The sequence below is a fragment of the Callorhinus ursinus genome, unplaced genomic scaffold, assembly GCF_003265705.2.
Source record: "Callorhinus ursinus isolate GAN/ISIS: 27379988/994484 unplaced genomic scaffold, GSC_fseal_2.0 scaffold12, whole genome shotgun sequence".
NCBI classification, from domain to species: domain Eukaryota; kingdom Metazoa; phylum Chordata; class Mammalia; order Carnivora; family Otariidae; genus Callorhinus; species Callorhinus ursinus.
In genome coordinates, this window is record NW_027397074.1 from 20932736 (window position 1) to 20950594 (window position 17859).

At 36.2% G+C, this 17859-nt stretch overlaps 1 protein-coding gene across 1 annotated transcript in view; it reads right to left on the reverse strand.

The window, feature by feature from the left end:
- The window catches only part of CALCR (calcitonin receptor), a 155173-nt gene that overhangs the window by 57289 nt on the left and 80025 nt on the right, over positions 1 to 17859 (reverse strand). Inside the window, exon 2 of the mRNA XM_025873351.2 lies at positions 7130 to 7210. Within this exon, the coding sequence (XP_025729136.1) occupies positions 7130 to 7180 (51 nt within the window). The 5' untranslated portion in view covers positions 7181 to 7210. The remainder of the gene's footprint in view (positions 1 to 7129; positions 7211 to 17859) is intronic.

Genomic DNA, 17859 nt, shown 5'->3' on the forward strand with positions numbered 1-17859 from the left:
ATGGGTGGATACAGAAATAAATGAAACAATCAGACAGTTTGAAAACATTTTCCTTCATGAGCAACAATTACGAATGGTCTCCATGTAGGATATTTTTCTTCATAACTAAAAAGTATATTTATATTTCATCTACAAATTCTACCTACAAATTTCATATTTGCATTCATCCCATTCACTACTGAAAATGTATAGCGCCCACCCATACTCATGCACCTCTTTATCATATAAGATTGTTTTAATTTTATTATCACTGTAAAGTTTAGAAGTAAAACAAATAACCTGATTTCCAAAAAAAATACTAATATTAAATCAATTTTGCCTTCTTTGGAAACTCTAATAATCATGAGTCATGCTATTAAAAATAGATATATTAGTGCAATAAATGAGCTTTTATATTAGATTATTTCAGCTTTTTAAAAATTTGTGCTTAGATTATGTACACTGACAAAATTTCACCCCAGTTATTCCATAGAACAAATGAAATCTGTTCTTCTGAGATATTCTGCATTGGATGATTGGCCTTAATATCTTTAAATTGGCTTCATCAGCTGATGACCTACACAGGATTATTTATTTTCAATACTGAAAGTCAACGTAAATCTTAAATATTTCTCCTAGCGCTTCTGCATTTTTGGTACAGGCTGACATTGGTCATGATCACCATCTTAACACATCATCCTAAGTTGTGTTTATATAGATCTCAATCTCTTTTGTGGCCATGATGTTTTTGGTGGTGCCTGAATCCATGATTTTCTATATCCATGTTCTGCATAGAGACTTTTTTCAGAGAAGACCATGAGCTTCAGCCTGCACTGACTTTTCTTCTTCTGAAGTTAGAACACTCCTTGTTCTCTTTCCATCACACCTGTTAAACACACTTTTTATTTGGCCTTATTCTGACTAAATTATTCTAAGATTAAGGTTTCCCCAAATGTATCGATGGCAGAAATAGTGTTATGTACTTTTCTCTATGCCTCACAGTCTCTAAAACAAACTCATTTTTATTAAGTTGGCCTGTATACATCAGGCTACTCATAGTAGGGCCGCACTGTTTTCCAGTGTATGTCACTGTGTAGACGGGGCGCCCTGTCCTATAAGATAGCATGGTGCTAAAAGCTAAACTGTACAATGCATAATACAACAATTCAGAACAGACAGAGGGCATGGAACAAGAACAGTCAGGGATGACTACAGACACAAGGTAGAACTGGAATTGGACTTTGAGTGCCTGCACAGGGAGGAGAGGGAAGGCTTTCTGGATGGAAGGAAAGGAATGCGTCTAAGTCCTAGAGGTAGGAAATGGCATGTATGAGTCACTGTAGGAAACCATCCTTCCTGGAGGGGAGTATCTTTGGGGGTTAGTAAGAAATGGAGTCAAGGAAAATCAGATAACACAGAGCCCCGAGAAAATGAATACAAAGTGTGTGGTGCAATGAAAGGCTCAATACATTTTAGCTAATGTTATTACAACATGACAATAAAATAAAGATGTCATGCAGGTTTTTGATCAGTGAAGGCTGCGAAAAGGAGAGTGTTAGTAAAATTCATGTGGTGGGCGTCAGATGTGCACAGATCAGAGCTGGGGAGGGAGCCAGGAAGCCCAAGGCAGGGACTAGATCACCACAGGAGGGAGCAGGGAGGTATAGCCCTCAGGACTTTCTCAAATAACAAAAAGATGTATTTGGAATATACGGAAAGGAGAACAGTTAAAAGTCAAACAGCTCTGATATTTTAAACTACAGAATGGAAAAAATGGGAGTGCCCTGAGAAGGGAGAAGTTGGGAAAGGAAAACCTTACTGGGGGAAGAAGGTAAGTTCTGTTTTGTACTTGTTTTGAAGGTGCTAGCAAGCCGTCTAAGTAGAAATTGCTTGCAAACAGAAGAGGGTGAATACTTACTACTTATAATTCTAGATGGACAATGACTGCGAAGATGGCTGATACTACTCTTTGGATATTAGGATTATATCTAATTTTAATGCCTCTTGGATGTATGACAATGAAAAGAGAAATTAATGTACTGACAGAAATGATTTAAAATGTACAAATCCTTTACCCATGTAGTTGAACATCATTCTGTTGTCATATGACCCTTTCTTACTCATTTCAAGACCAATCAGTTGGCAAATAGTTATTATTTGCTAGTAAGTCAAGCATTATGCTAGAAACTGAGGATACAGTGCTGAATAAAACACACATAGATCCTGCCCTCATAGAGCTTACAGACTAGCAAGAAAGACCAACATTATAAAATATTTTCTGACACCAGAAATTGTGAACGGTAAAGAATCATCAATCACTGAATGCTCAGATAGTCCTTCAGGAATTGGAAAGTGGTTTGCAAGTAAAAAATACATATTTTGAAGCAATTTCATGTTAAGGATTCATTTTGGATTGTATGAGCCTCCATTTGTATGAAAGCACGTGTCTGTGTGTGTGTTAATAATCTCACTAGAGATCACATAACCATGGTCTTTAATAGGTCATTGTGTCCTCACAATAAGAGATATTAATTATAGGTTAAACTTGTGCATCTATTTTAGATTCTTTGTGGCTCTGTTCTTAGAATCTTTCACTGACACATATTTATTTATGGGCCATTTTCTCACCACATTCAAATCAAATTAGAAGATGGAATGTGATGTCATATATAAATATTTATATTTTAGATATTAGGGACTATTTTGTTTAAGTTTGGCATTCCTTCCAGAAGTAACATTCTGAATTCTATCTTTAAATTGACTGGGCAACCAGTTAAGAAATGTTCCTGGAAGCCATGGGGAGGCATTATGTGCAAGGATATCAAGAGGAAAACCCTGTGCTTGTATTTTTCAATTACAGGATTATTTGTTTTAATGCAGTTTTAACATCAGTCACAGTAAAGACATGACCATCCGAAAGAGCGGGTGTCGTTCATGTAGACGGTAGTAGCATCAATCTTATCATTCTTGCAATATTGAAACAAACTCCAGTGAACTGGGTTTGGAGGCTGGTTCAATAGAGATTGTTTCAACACTGAAGGAATGAGAAATTAGAACTTCTGTCGTAGATGAGCCATAGTCATCTGAGTCCGCTCCTTGTCTGGTTTGTGTGTGAGCACTGACGATGGAATTTTTCCAGTGGTAACTGAATGTTTCAGTGATTTTCTTCTGAAAATAACATACACATTGAGGCATTCTGTCTATGTATGTGGACATAGACAGATAACTATTATATATATATATTTATTGGATATATATATCTATATAGATATATATAGATATATCTATATAGATAACTCATATATATATATATATATAGATAGATATATATATATATACATAATTCCAACAATGGAATTACTACTGCTTGACAATAATACATATACAAATTTCATAAAGTTCACTGGACATATAAACTTTTTGCTGATGAGTTTGTACCAACAAAAATGGCTAGGAGGTGGTGTAGTTTTCAGCAATATAGAGACAAAATAGAAGCATAGTGATTAGATAAGACTACCAAGCAATGTGAAAGACTTAAAAATATTTTACTTATCGTATTATGTTTATATTATATATTTGGGGGCATAAATAAATATTTTATGCTCACATGAGGATAGAGATGAGCTATGAAGGGCACACTGCTTTTGTGGATAAAGACTGGTGTTCAAAGCTTTGCATACAAGCCATCTTAACATGATTTTTCCAAAGCAAAACAAAAAAACAACCTCTTACTTGTTGTCCTATGTAGCAGTTTAGCCGCCGTATATGTGATGTCACTCCTAAAGGTGCAAGTAAATGGCGCCACACATACAGCCACCAAGCTGCCACCAATACCTGTAGTCCTCAGCCGAAACACCGCTGGTTCTTTCGGGTAACAGATACTTTGCTTCCCACATGCCAGGTCCTGTTCTAGTACTGGAGACTCAGCAGTGAACAAGACTGGTAAGGTCCCTGCCCTCATGGGGCTTACATTCTAGGTTTCGTGCACACTAATCCTGGAGTCCAATGGAAAGCAATCTGGTTTGAATGGTCATGTAGTCAAGCAATTCCTACTTTGATGTAAGACAACCAGCCTACTTTTGGGATCCAGGTGGTTTCTAGAAGCACAGAGACAAAATAATTATAGGACTGTTCTGTGTAGACCTTTAAGAAATGGCCCATCTCTGCCGTGGTTTAAACCTCATGAATGTGGGAACCCATGCTACAATGTTGACGGGAAAGATTCTTAATGATTGCCAGAGACAGAACTACTCTAAAAGGAACATGATTCTAGAATCCACAAACTGATATAACCAACAGGATTTCGATGTCACCATCCTTAATATCGACAATGTAGATGTTGGAATTATTGGTAGGCTTCAGTTACTTATACTTTTCAAAATAACAATGGATAAAATAGAACTTTGTAACCTGTTAACCCTGGTTCTTCCAGGTAGGATCAGACGGTTGCTGTCCTACGTACTTTCTACTTAAGCATTATATAAACAACAAAACTGCTGTGTGATGAAAAATTCTAAGCAAATGAGGGAATACAGCTTAGTTAACAACAAAATGCTTCTCAGAAGAATCTAGTTTTTCTAGGTCCTCATCATTGTTGTTATAATTATCATCATCATCACTACATTTTTGAGTGCTCACTATGCGTCAAGCACTGTTCTAAGCCTATTACATTACTGCAGATAAGGGAGAGGAAGTGAGTGGGTGGTTTTGCTTAATGTAAATTGAGGCTCATGGAATGTGGTGACAAACTGATACTTTAAAGAGCATTTGGAAATCAGTTTCGTAGAATTCAATAAATACACTCGTAGTAGTTTTTCACACTAATGTATTTAAGAAGTAATATTTTATAGTAATTAAAATCAATATCACTTTTTTAAAAAATTTAATTTTCTTGGAGGAGTATCCATGTGGAACACAATGAATGTTTTAGAAGGAAACTGACATATTTATCAAAAATTTTTTATGGAAAAATTCTCCAAATCAAATATATGATCCAAATACAGGATAGAGAAGCAAATTTCTGTTTGTCACAGCAGAGAGCACAAAACCACTCAAGTGTCCTGTGTAGGGGTGCCTAGGTGGCTCAGTCGTTAAGCGTCTGCCTTCAGCTCAGGTCATGATCCCAGGGTCCTGGGATTGAGCCCCGCATCGGGCTCCTGCTCAGTGGGAAGCCTGCTTCTCCCTCTCCCACTCCCCCTGCTTGTGTTCCCTCTCTTGCTGTGTCTCTCTCTGTCAAATAAATAAATAAAACCTAAAAAAAAAAAAAAAGTGTCCCGTGTAGTATGTTTGCTAGCAAAGAGATGCCCACAAATCAGAAGACATTTCTGTCCATGGCTCAAATATATGAAATTCTTTTAATGTCTGAATTTCAAGATATATTGGGTAAAAGTTTTGAATAGAATTGATCTACTTTAGTTTTTTAACACATCAGAAATGATCTGTAGTCTTTGTGGTAGTACTCAAACTGTCTTATTCGTATCTAGTAAGTTACTTCAGTAAATTAGTAACTACTTTAGAACTTTTCTTCTGTCACTGTCTAATATAATTATATGGTTTATGAAATAGAATTATTTAACTACTTTAGAACTTTTCTTCTGTCACTGTCTAATATAATTATATGGTTTATGAAATAGAATTATTTAGAAATATTTACATGTAATGGATCACACAGAATTTAAGCTCTAAAGATAACAATATCAATTATGAATGGAATATACCACTATTTCTGCAACTATAGAATCTCATATAAGGCTTGGGCATTTAGAGACAACATAAAATATGCTAGTAGTTCCTACAATATTCTTGTCTAAGTGTTTTTATTATATTTACAATGACATGAAGTTACTTGCATTTCCAAATATTGGATTACTTTTAGCAAATTATACTGTATTTTATCTAAAGATTAAAATAATACAACAATATTACATAATGAACTATACTCAATATCCAAGTAGATACAAGAGGGCTACATTAACAATCATACCCATAAACCATTTATTTGATGTATAACATTACAAAATAAAAATTCCCTTAAAAATGAGAGGAACTTTTTTGGAATATTAGTAATATTTTTCCCTGAATAATGTTAAGAGAAACAGTTTATGCAAACTTGTAAGCCTATGACTACTCATGAATTAACAATGTAAATCCTGGAACCCTGGGAAAGTTTTGTTTGGGTGAATATAATAATATCAGGTACTGACTTATTTTTATTGCCTCTATGATTCATTGGCAATGTTGTTCTGATGTGCTAGAAAGGATAAGGATCAAGACAACTCCTAATTTATTTATGTAAAATTTACTCATCTCTCTTTCATGTGTTGTGGAAGCTGATATGATGGTGGGTTAGCAAAATCAAAACCAATAAATAGATAGGCCCTGGTAGTATTTTCTAAGATAACTGCAGTTCTGACTACCTGCTAACCATTTAGGAATAAAACAGTATCAAATCACAAAACTTGGACATGATTTAAAAGGTTAGAGAAAGAGTTATGGAGTGACATTGGTCTGTTAAGACTTAAGATTCTTAGTCAATTTTTTTGAGAGATGCATTTAAAATCAATAACGTGACTGAAAGAGTTCAGATGTTTGAAAAAGACAGTAGCCCAGAAACTGTTGTTCAAATCCACCTAACATCAAAAACATTTTACCCAAGAACATTATTAACCTTCCATGTTAAATTCCAAGATAATGTGGAGATGTCTCAAGTTAATGCTAAATTTTTGTAAACAAAGCTCACATTTCTCAGTGAACCATAACAGTAATCTAAATTGTGAAAGTTCAGAGTGGGGATCTATTAGCAAAATTGAAGAAAATGATAGTTTTTTTAAATAAAGATTTTTATTTATTTATTTTAGAGAGAGACACACAGCGAGAGAGGAAACACAAGCAGAGGAGAAGCAGACTCCTTGCTGAGCAAGGATCCTGATGTGGGGCTCAATCCCAGGACCCTGGGATCGTGACCTGAGCTGAAGGCAGACGCTTAACCAACTGAGCCACCCAGGCACCCTGAAGAAAATGATAGTTTTGAGGAACTTTTGGCTGGTGAAACTTAGCTTTGGCAAGATGTCTACCCTTGCAAATGCCCATTCAATCGTACGCTGTGTTTCAGCATTCTTGATTAATGTAGCTTAAATGATGTTTTACTTACATTTAGAAAGATGAAGAGTACCAAGCACCGGCGTGTGAGTGTGAACTTCATTTTTGGTTTTTGAAGATGATCTTCTAAGTCCTAGAAAAATATAAAGTAAAAAAGATATTTACATTAATAAACATAGCTTTAATATTGACTATAATCAATTTCTTTTTTTCTATTTGACTTGGAGCGGATCATGTCCCAAGACACCCTGCATAAAATTCATGTATGGAAGCAATATGCTGGTGATGCAAATGCAGTTGCATGTTCCACTCCTTTCCTTTCGGCCAGGAATGACTGGTGTCTGGTTGTTGTCGAAAGTCCTCCTATTAAGAAATTCCAGAGCCACCTTTACATATCAGGACCAAAACAAAGGATTCAGAGAAATCAAGAGCAACCAGTGTGGCTTCCGTTAACCCGTGGCATCAGTAAAACTGCTGAAAATTTCAATGGAAACATCCACAAAGAAATCACTTCATTGGACATGAACAAATACAACCTATGATTTGTAAAGGACCATTAGTCATGCCCTCTAGGTAAATTAAGGCCAACTTTGATTTAAGTAGTCTTATGTAGAGCCTTGAGTATTTTTCTTTCCTACAAAATTTTCTACAAGCTTCAAGTTGGGACTAAGAATAAATTTCTTCAATAGCAAGGATTGAGTATGTCACCTAACGGCTCACTGTTCCTTCTCAAAAGCATATAATAGTCAGAAACATGCTGTTGTGTCACAAATAACAGTTTTTCATGACTGTGCAGATAATTTTACACAAGGAAAGATAATAAAAGAGAGAAAAATTTAAAACATATATATATATTTTTTTCATCAGTGGGATTTGTGTGAAACTGTATTTCACCTAAGGGTGAGTGGTTATGATTGCATCATATGTCTTATACTTGATGTATTCTGCTAGGTATAAGTTAGTATTTACATTGTTTGCCTGATATGCTTGCTCCCAAAAGAGTAAGTTGTGTTCCATTTATATATCAGTACTATGGGAAGAGAAAATGAAGAAGGAGAAATTAAAGTTTTCTCCCAGCTTGCTAGCATGCGTACAAGGATGGATAGTGAAGAAATTCAGGAAGGGAAGTAAGGGAAAGAGAAGGACCTTTTAATTTGTCCTCTCCCTTAATGGAAAATATTACTACCTGAGTATCGGATGAGTCTTATTTCTGGAGTGAAAGGTAGGACTTTTGAAATGTATTATGTGTACTCATGAAATTAACACAGCTTTCCTTAACTAGATCCTGCTTTTTTTTTTTTAAGAAGGAAATTATAGACATACATTGAATTTCTAAAGGTCTGCTGCTTATGGTGGTCCTATGATTTAGCCTCTGAGGGAAGCAGGAAGTGTGGAACATTACAGGCGCCAGAATTAAAAGCCAGATCTCTTCTTCAGATGAAAGCCCTACTCATTAATTTCAAATGTAAGGGTTAAGCACAGTGAGAAGTCAGTTTCTCTATGAAGGTGAATATGGGGTGATTAGGCAGTTAATTGACTTGTTCTATCTATGTCATATATTTGATGTCATTTGATATTTTGTAAAGTATGAGTTGCTAGGTTTTGGCTCAACAGTATCATTACCATGGGGAACATGAGAAGCTGTGGGAGAACTGTCCCACTGAAGGTGAATGAGGGTGCACAGTCGTTTTGCTGTAGGAAAGGAGTGCCCCATGGTTTCAAAGCCCCACACACTGCTTTTACGACTGTACCACGAACAACTAAGGGGAATGAAAATAGTATGAACATGGATCTGAGAGTGAACATTTGGAAATGACAGAGGGGTTTAGTCAAGGAACAAAGTTCTTCCTTTTTCCTATGAAGTGGAGAGGTCAATAATTTTAAATAATCTTGCATTATTTTGAACTATAACAAATTTCTCATGTGCAACTTTATAGCAGATCCGGGCTGTACTAAACCTGCCTCTAGTTAGAGAAGTTCAGTTGTAATTCTCCAGGTTAAACAGTACTTTGCAGATATGCCTCTCTTTGAGAGAAGTATTTCGTGGCGATCTGTGAGGAGGACAGAAAGAACATGTAAATAGAATTGTGAAGGAAGACAGGTCTTTATGAATTTAAGGGAGAAAAACATGGCAAAGAAGAGTAGAATCAGAATGGAGAATAAAGTAATTCACCTTTGCTAGGATTCTTCCAAGGAAAGAGGGAAAAAAAGAAAAAGAATGAAGAAAGTTAAAAAGAATGACAGATGTGGAGAACCCAAAATGAACTAACAGAGACCTATAGCTTAGTTGAATGGATGATTAAAGAATGGGTAGATTGCAGGGTGGAATCTTGGGAAAGACTAACATGGAAAGACTAACATGGAATTTCCAATAGGCAGGGTTTGGAATTCAATGACCCTGAAGAGAACAGTTTTGACTTAGGTTTAGGGAGTTAAACCTGCACCCAAACAGGAAAGGACAAAGTCAGGCAAACAGCAGCTAATGGAGATAAAAATGGAATTTGGAAATGTTCAATTTGGAATGGGTACAAGTAAGACAGGTAGCTTGTGATCAGACAGTCATCTGGAATACCTGGAAGATGACTCAGAGAAAGCCAGAACAAAGCTTAACTTTGACATTAGATTTTTTATTTGTTTACTTCCTGTTGTTTTCCCTATTCCTTCTTTACAGGAAGGACTTATTCAGTTTTGCCATCCAAGAACCTAGAAAGAAATCTGGGACACAGTTAAGTGCTCAGTAAATGCTGGTTGCTTAGTTCAAGGGATGATGTTGGGTCAAAATTTGGTAAGGCAGCAAGCATTATTCTTTTCCTAAAGAGCCCTAATTGTAGAGCCAAGAGATTCTAATTTCTGCATTTACTTTTACGATTTCTTTTATTTTGGGCAAGGAGCTTCACCTCTATGCCATTTTCCTGTCTATAGAAAGACTCCTTAGCCAATCCTTCTTGACTAGGAGAAGAACACACTTCCATATGTGAAGCATATTGGTCCCCCTGGATCTGTCCAGCAGTCTAGTTACTAGGGGAGTGGTTTCCAAGATGTCTTTTAGCCATCTTTAAAAAACAAAATGAAACAAAAGACAAAAGCTCTTATGGGAGCCCCGCATATAAACCAGATGAATGTAGAATCTAAAAACTTGATTGTGGAGTGTGATTCAGAACATGTAAATGAAATAACCTTGGACAGTGGTTCAATTACTGGGTGGGACCAGAGAATCTGCACTGCTCTGAATCCACAAATGAGTACTCATTACTAATCTCATCTCTAGAAAATTGTATTCCTTTGTTGCAGGGATGAGTTGGTCAGTGGAAACCACTTCTATTAATACACACAGACTAAATCACTAATTCAATGATGATGATTGAATAGAATAATCTTCATTTAAGGAGAACAAATTTCCTTGACATGTAAAGTTACATTATTTTTATTTATTTATTTTTTGTGGAAAGAATATGAAATGTCAATGTCTGAAAATAATGTGTCTATTCTCATAGATCAGCATTTCCAAAAGTGTATTCCATAGAATAGCAGTAATCCCATGAGAAGCAGCATAAAATAAAGTTTCCATGGCCAAAAATGTTTAGGAAATTAAGCATTTCCTATATTCTTCTTAGAGATCTACCATAGACATTAGCACTTTAAAGTACCTAATTTTCCTGTACCAAAACCACTAGTTTGACTTTAAATCTTCATTCTCCAAACCTGTTTGACTATGAAAAACAAAAAAAAAATTTTTTTTGCAGTCACAATTATTAACCCATCTACAGAATATACTTTGGAAAATGCTCTTTTGGCTCAATGGCAATTTCTAACCCACCATAGTCTATTAACTTTGCAAGTCATGAGAAAGAGCTGCCCTTTTACTTAAAAATTTCTTTTTTTCTTCTCCATGGAGCAAAAGTGGAATTTCTGAGGTCTTAAATATTCCCCAGCCTTGGTACAAAGCCCAAAGCTATAAAAGGCATCTCAGAGGCAATTGCTCCTTTGGAGCATTCATTCGTTAAGAACCTCTCCCCTAATACCCTGGCCATGAGAACAGCAGTGGGATGAGGGTATGGGCAAAGAGCAGGAAAGAGAAGAGACAGGCACTGCTTATCTCAGAATAGCTATAGCCTTTTGTCACCCAAGGTCTGGAATCTGTTTCAAATTTGAAATTTGACATTTGTTTAAAGACAGATCTATCTAGTAAGCTTCTGTAGATAACAGTCCAAGTGAACAGGTAAATACACTGTATGAAACCACAGGGTCTGCTGGTTTGTTGCCTTAACAATGCCTTCTGTTTGGATAACTCCTTAATTACACAATCTATTAGAAAATCATTCTTCATTACTACAGGAACTCACTTGCCAAGACATAATGTCGTCATAAACCCAACTTATGTTGACATATCAAGCAAAGCAGAATGACTTTTTGCTCCTCATTGTGAGTTTAAAATGCTCATCTGACTCCAAGCTCCAAGTTTAGTTAGTGAAAACTGGTATCTCTGCTTTGGGGAGCTGCTTTTGGTAAACAGGTTGGCACATCATGTAAAAGAATCTAGATGAGAAGGGTAGTGGAATAAAAATGATGTCATATGGGAAAAAGTGACTTTTTCTTTGACTCTTGTCAAGGACCTGACATAGTAAGTGTTCAGTAAACATTTATCGAATGAAAAAGATAGATTGCCTCTAAGCAGTTGGCTAGGCAACATTAATCAGTGGGAAATCTTGGAGAAGTGGTTCAGGATCATGTGCCGTTCAAAAGTGTGACATTACTCAAATGGATACTATTAATGAATAATTAGATAGGATTTCATTAATTAAGACTAATTTGAGGAAAAGGCATTGTGACCTCATCAATACTTTCTAGTACTGGATCTGCAATAGCAGCCATGATAGAGAAAGGAGAGATAGAAACTATTTGCTTCAAATCAATTTAATTAAAAACACATCATGCACTTATTATGTGTGTTTTAATACCATCTCAAGATAAAGTTTAACTTCAATATATGAGAGGTTGGGAGAAAAATAGTCCAGTCTAAAGGGTCAGCATAAGCAAAGATGAGGATATGGGAATCACTGAATATGTTGAAGAAACTCTAATTGGGATGATTTTGAAGTTCATGTTCTTAGTCATTACATATATACTGCCATCTGACATGAAAGGAATACTCAGCTTTGGACAAATGGAATTTGAGTTGTCAACAGGGTCATCTATATGGAGAACCTAAAATGCACCTGATTGGGTTTTTTTTAAGATTTTATTTATTTATTTGTTAGAGAGATAGAGAGAGAGCACAAGCAAGGGGGAGTGGCAGACAGAGGGAGAGGGAGAAGCAGGCTCTCTGCTGAGCAGGGAGCTTGATGCGGGGCTTGATCCCAGGACTCTGGGATCCTGCTCTGACCCGAAGGCAGCCTTTACTGGCTAGCCACACAGGCATCCCAAAATGCACCTGATTGTAAATAACATGTTTACTGCTTCTGTATAAAGCTCATAACTTTAAAGCTTCTGTTGAGATCAGCTATGGTGAATATGGGAAGAGGAGTCATTGCAGTGTAATGAAAAAAAAAATCTTGGGCTAAGGAATAAGGAATCCATATTCTAATCCCAAAACAACCTCAAACTCATCATGTGACTCTTAAGCATGTTACTGCACCTTTCTGGACATCAATTTCGTTATCTATAAATTAGACAATTGGACTATAATTAAGGGTTCTTCTCACTCCAACATTGGCTCTAAGTTGAATTGCAATAAAATATAAAAAATACATTTGGGAGAAAGAGAAAGCAGAGCAATTAGATAAATATTGGGTCTTCCTGACCCTCCAATAGAAAATAAACAAAGGCAGCATTATCCACATTGTATTCTCCAAAATATGATCTTTGTGACTACTCAATAATGAAAAAGGGAAAGAGTAGTTCACCAGGATAAGGTTTGAGAGATGTGGACTACTATGTGCTCTTTTCTGGAGAAAAAAAAAATCATGTTTATGTTAGGATACTAAAGGTTCTGAGAAGTCCTGCAACAACGGATCCTTTAACTAAATTCATTTAAGTTAGCTCTTGTTATCAATTATTTTACCAATAATAATGTGCAATTAACACTCAAGGAAGGGACAGGCAAGTTTAGCTAATAGTTGACTTCCACTGATTTCAGTGAATGAAAGGTATGTTACTCTCTCCTTATTAGCAGAAAAGACTGTAGTTACAGGCAAATGTTGCAGATTTATTAGCATTTATTTATTATATTGGAATAGAAATGACAGGACTTTGCCACAACTTATGTAGATTACTGCAACTCTGATGAATAGATGACTGAGTTAAATATGTTGGTGCTATTACAGTGTAGGGAATACAGCCAGTTTTAAAAAAAAAATATGTTGGTGCTTTGTTTTGAAAGTCCACTTTCGCAAATACTGATATGTGAAAAGTGTCCTTCTCTCTTACCCAGGAGACTTCCTGCGAGGTGCTGTACTGGTTAATTCAAATGATAAACTCTTTTAAGTCAAACTTTAAAATATTTATGTAGAATTCACTGCCCAACACACATCAAACCATTCTATAAATACAGGAATTCAAAATTGTGGGTTTATGATTTAGTCCTTACATACACATTATTGTGTCCTTATACACCTTTGACAAACTTCTTCTTTCAGAAAAAGATATGCCTGATTTCATTGGATGATGGAACTGGAAGAGACTCTAGAATTCACATTTCCCCAAACCTCTCACTATACAGGTGAGTTAATGAAAACCTACTGAAATGATTTTCCTCAAATTGGTTAGAAGGTTAGTGGAAGAGCTCCAGTTAAACCCCTATTATATCCCCAAAATGAGTGTACACCTTAAACTCCTAGGATGCCTCACGTCAAAGGTTTTTTCTAGCTGGCTTCAACCTTCTGCTAGTAAAGCCTATAAGGTTTAGTCTAGTTGGGATAGAAGTCAACCACAACCACAGTTCATCCTTTTGCCCAGTTTGGTTCCTCTTAATCACCTTCAGGAATTCCATTTGGTTCTGATTTCAAGGATATCTTAGGGTGGAAGATGCTCAGGCCTGAATAAAGTGGATAAAATAAAGGAATATCCTGTGGTGTCATTCAAAATGCTTAACAGTGGCTGCTACATCCACACCCACCAATCAGAACAATTGCTGGCTATAAACCACAGGCTCTGGTGCTCACCAGCTCTAAGCCAGCCCCGGAGTTCTCCACTTCCTTCCTGTCTCCCGTAACCCTGGTGTTCACTGTGCATGTATCTCTGTATGTTTGTGTTTGCAGAAATGAAGGTGGAGTGGAATGAGGCAGAGAGCTCTTATTGTATTTATAAATTCACTTATCAAGTATTTACTGAGTCAGATGCACTTTTTGCCCTTATGAGCCATTAGGTACTACAGAGAATGCCTGAGTGGGAGCCACTCTTATGTACCCCCTTTATTTATACATGCTTCCCAATCCCGTCACCATTTCTGGGGTTCTACACAAAGATATTTCATGGGGAACCTTACCAGGGACAAGGCTGTTCCTGTTTTTCCAATTCTAGTAGCATATATTTACTAGTAGAGAAGGGTGCTATCACATATAATTTAATCATTACAAAACTTTCCTTTTCTTCCTATTAAATTATTTAAGGGTCCATTTCCCTGAAATTTGAGTACCTTGGAAATTATCCTTTTTACATGGCTGTGTAAGCAGTTCAAAAGTTTCTGTAAAATTAGCTGGATTCCCTTGAAAAACAGAGATTAAGTGAGATTAATGACATCAGGGATGGCCAGCCAAGCTGGAACCCTCAATGTCAGCCATGATGATGCAAATAGTTTTCATCATAACAGTTGTTTCCCACCATGACCTAACAGCTAATATTCATGATGGTGATCTAAGGAACTTGTCTAAAATGATGGTGGTGTTGAAGTCAATTTCAATGTGGCAATTTAACATTTCAGGTGAAGCCAACATTTTGCAACCTGCTTTATTAAAGAAAGCTTGGTACCTCCTTTTTTTTTAAGATTTTATTTATTGATTTGAGAAAGAGAGAGAGAGAATAAGTAGTGGGGAGGAGCAGAGGGAGGGGGAGAGAGAGAGAGAGAGAGAGAGAGAGAGAGAGAGAGAGAGAGAAGCAGGCTCCCTGCTGAGCAGGAACCTGATGCGGGGGATCATGACCTGAGCCGAAGGCAGACACTTAACCGACTGAGCCACCCAGGCGCCCCGATACTTTCTTTATCAAAAGAAAACTTGCATGTGACTCACTTTGTCAATTCAATTTTTAAAAATTATATATGTAAAGAAGTTTTGGTCCCTAAAGTAAGACTTAGCCAATCCTACATTTAATTAGAAATACCAAAGAAGTAATCTTAATGCATGTGATCTGGTTTGGGGATGTAGATGGGATAATGACTGAGAAGCATGCAGCCAAGTTCAGTGAATTCAGAATGTGTCTGGAAGGCATCTAGATAATCTCCGTCCTTAAGTAATCTTTATTCATATTTTCCCAATCTCTGACTGAATTTCTATGACAGCTCTTTGTACTTCCCCTGCCTCCCTCTAGTGGTTTGCATTCAGTGATAGTAGCTAAAGGAAACACTGGAGAAGTAAGCGCTAGGATTCATGTCATACCAATGAAGTGAATTGGAATAACTGAGTTGACCAAGCGTTTACTCGAACAGAACCTGTGACTCTTTCCAAAGGAAACTTGACCGGCAATTTCTTCGCTAATGTAAGTTGACTAACGTAAGTTCACTGCTCTGCTGTTGCTACTGGGCAGGTCTTCCTGGGACCTGAACTAGCCGCTGGTAGGAAGGGGACAGGTAACAGAGCTCTGTTGTAGGAGTGAAATACAACACACCTTTGAACTTAAGGCTTTAGGCTCAGGAAAGTTTTGATATTCTTTGGAAAGATACAGATGGAACCTAATGTTTATCAAGAAAACCTATTATTATCATGGCTGATTGATACACAGGAATATATAGCAGTCTTTAGCCAAATTAAAATATGTATTAAAATGGACTTATATATTGTATGGTGACTAACATAACATAATAAAATAAAATTTAAAAAATGGACTTTTTAAAAAAGAAAGAACTGATGGGAAAGGAAGGAAGGAAACTAAAATGAACTGAGTGCACACTAAGAGCCAGGTAATTATATTTACTACATTATCCTCACATCAAATGCAAATAAACATTATCCCCACTTTACGCATTAGGAAACAAAAGTTTGCAGATGTTAAGTGACTTAACTAAGTTCTCACAGTCAATGAGGGGCAGAGACAAAATTTGAAAACAGTTCTTCAAAACCATGCTCTTTTCATATTTCACACTGATTCTAGAAATATATACATTTAAAATCAATATTAAGTAATGACAGTTTGAGAATAAGTTGTCAATAATTTTTCTTTTTAAAAAAATAATTGTGCTTTAAAAAGTACGTGAAGTTTTGCTTTGGAAAATAAATAGAAGTTTGGTAAACATTTATTGTCTTTTAAACTGACAATCTGAAGATTGTTAAATATGTTAAGCATATTTCATTCTTTCTCTTGGTTCATAGATATTTTACTTTATATTTTTATAGAATTCTAGTTTGTCATACATTTTTAATAATTTATTACAAATAATGACAATATATTTCCCTTTAGAGTCTCTTCATGAACATTCCTTGTTGAAGGGTTATAGGCCCATAAGGATTCTAAGTTTTCATTAGTAATCCATTATAACCACAAGGACCAAATCTAAAAGGCAGTAAGAGATCTATGACTACTCATTTTAAAATCATTAGATGGGACACCTGGGTGGCTCAGTCAGTTAAGTGTCTAACTCTTAATTTTGGCTCCGGTCACGATCTCAGGGTTGTGAGACTGAGTGCAGCACTGGGCTCCATACTGGGTGTGAAGCCTGCTTAAGATTCTCTCTGACCCTCTCCCTCTGCCCCTTCCCGCCCACAAAACAAAACCATTAGACAAATATTATTTTCCTAGGTCAACTGTATTGACTATATTGACTTTTATCTAAATCATACAAGTAAACTAATAATCATACTTTGGAATGATTATTGCTTAAAGACAGATGTAAATTATTTATGCTCTTTTTTCTAACTTAACTGTATTGAAGCAATTATTCACAAGTGCTTCAATGTCAGTTTCAAAGTTGCTCTCTGTGGAATCATGCTAATTCTAGAGTTGGCCACCAAGGTGAATATTGGACTAGATTACCACTAATACTCCTTGATTAACTGCTTCAATATTCTTACAATATGTAATTTAAAAATGCAGTACTATATTCTCTCCTTCTATCAGAATTAAATGCAGAATCTATACAACCAGAGATAATTAAGATAAAAATCAAAATACTCAATTCATCAAGGATCTTCTTAGCGCAGTATCAGTGGTGAGGCTAATGTTGATCCCAGGGCTCTCCTAAACCAAAGAACTGTGGGAAATAGAGCCAGCCAAATGTTTCCATCTGGTCCATATCAACTGCTGTTTTAGAGTCAGCTTAATTAAGCATTGGCAAGAAAAATGCTGAAATAATTTAGAAAGGTGTAAAGAGAAGCCCATTAAAACAAATACATAACAAAGGAACTTTCAAATATAAAAAGCAACACTTTTAGGAGTGGTTTGCAATACTGCCATCAGTTAATACTTTGTTAAATGCCACGGAGTTTCATAGTTCATGGCATTGGATTAATTGCAGTTCAATTCTAATTTGTCTCCCTAGAACAGAGATATTTCTCATGGAGCTCTGTGTATATACAAATTCAAGACTTGAAACGGGCAGCAAACATCACTGTAAAGTGCACAAGCCCACCCACCCCA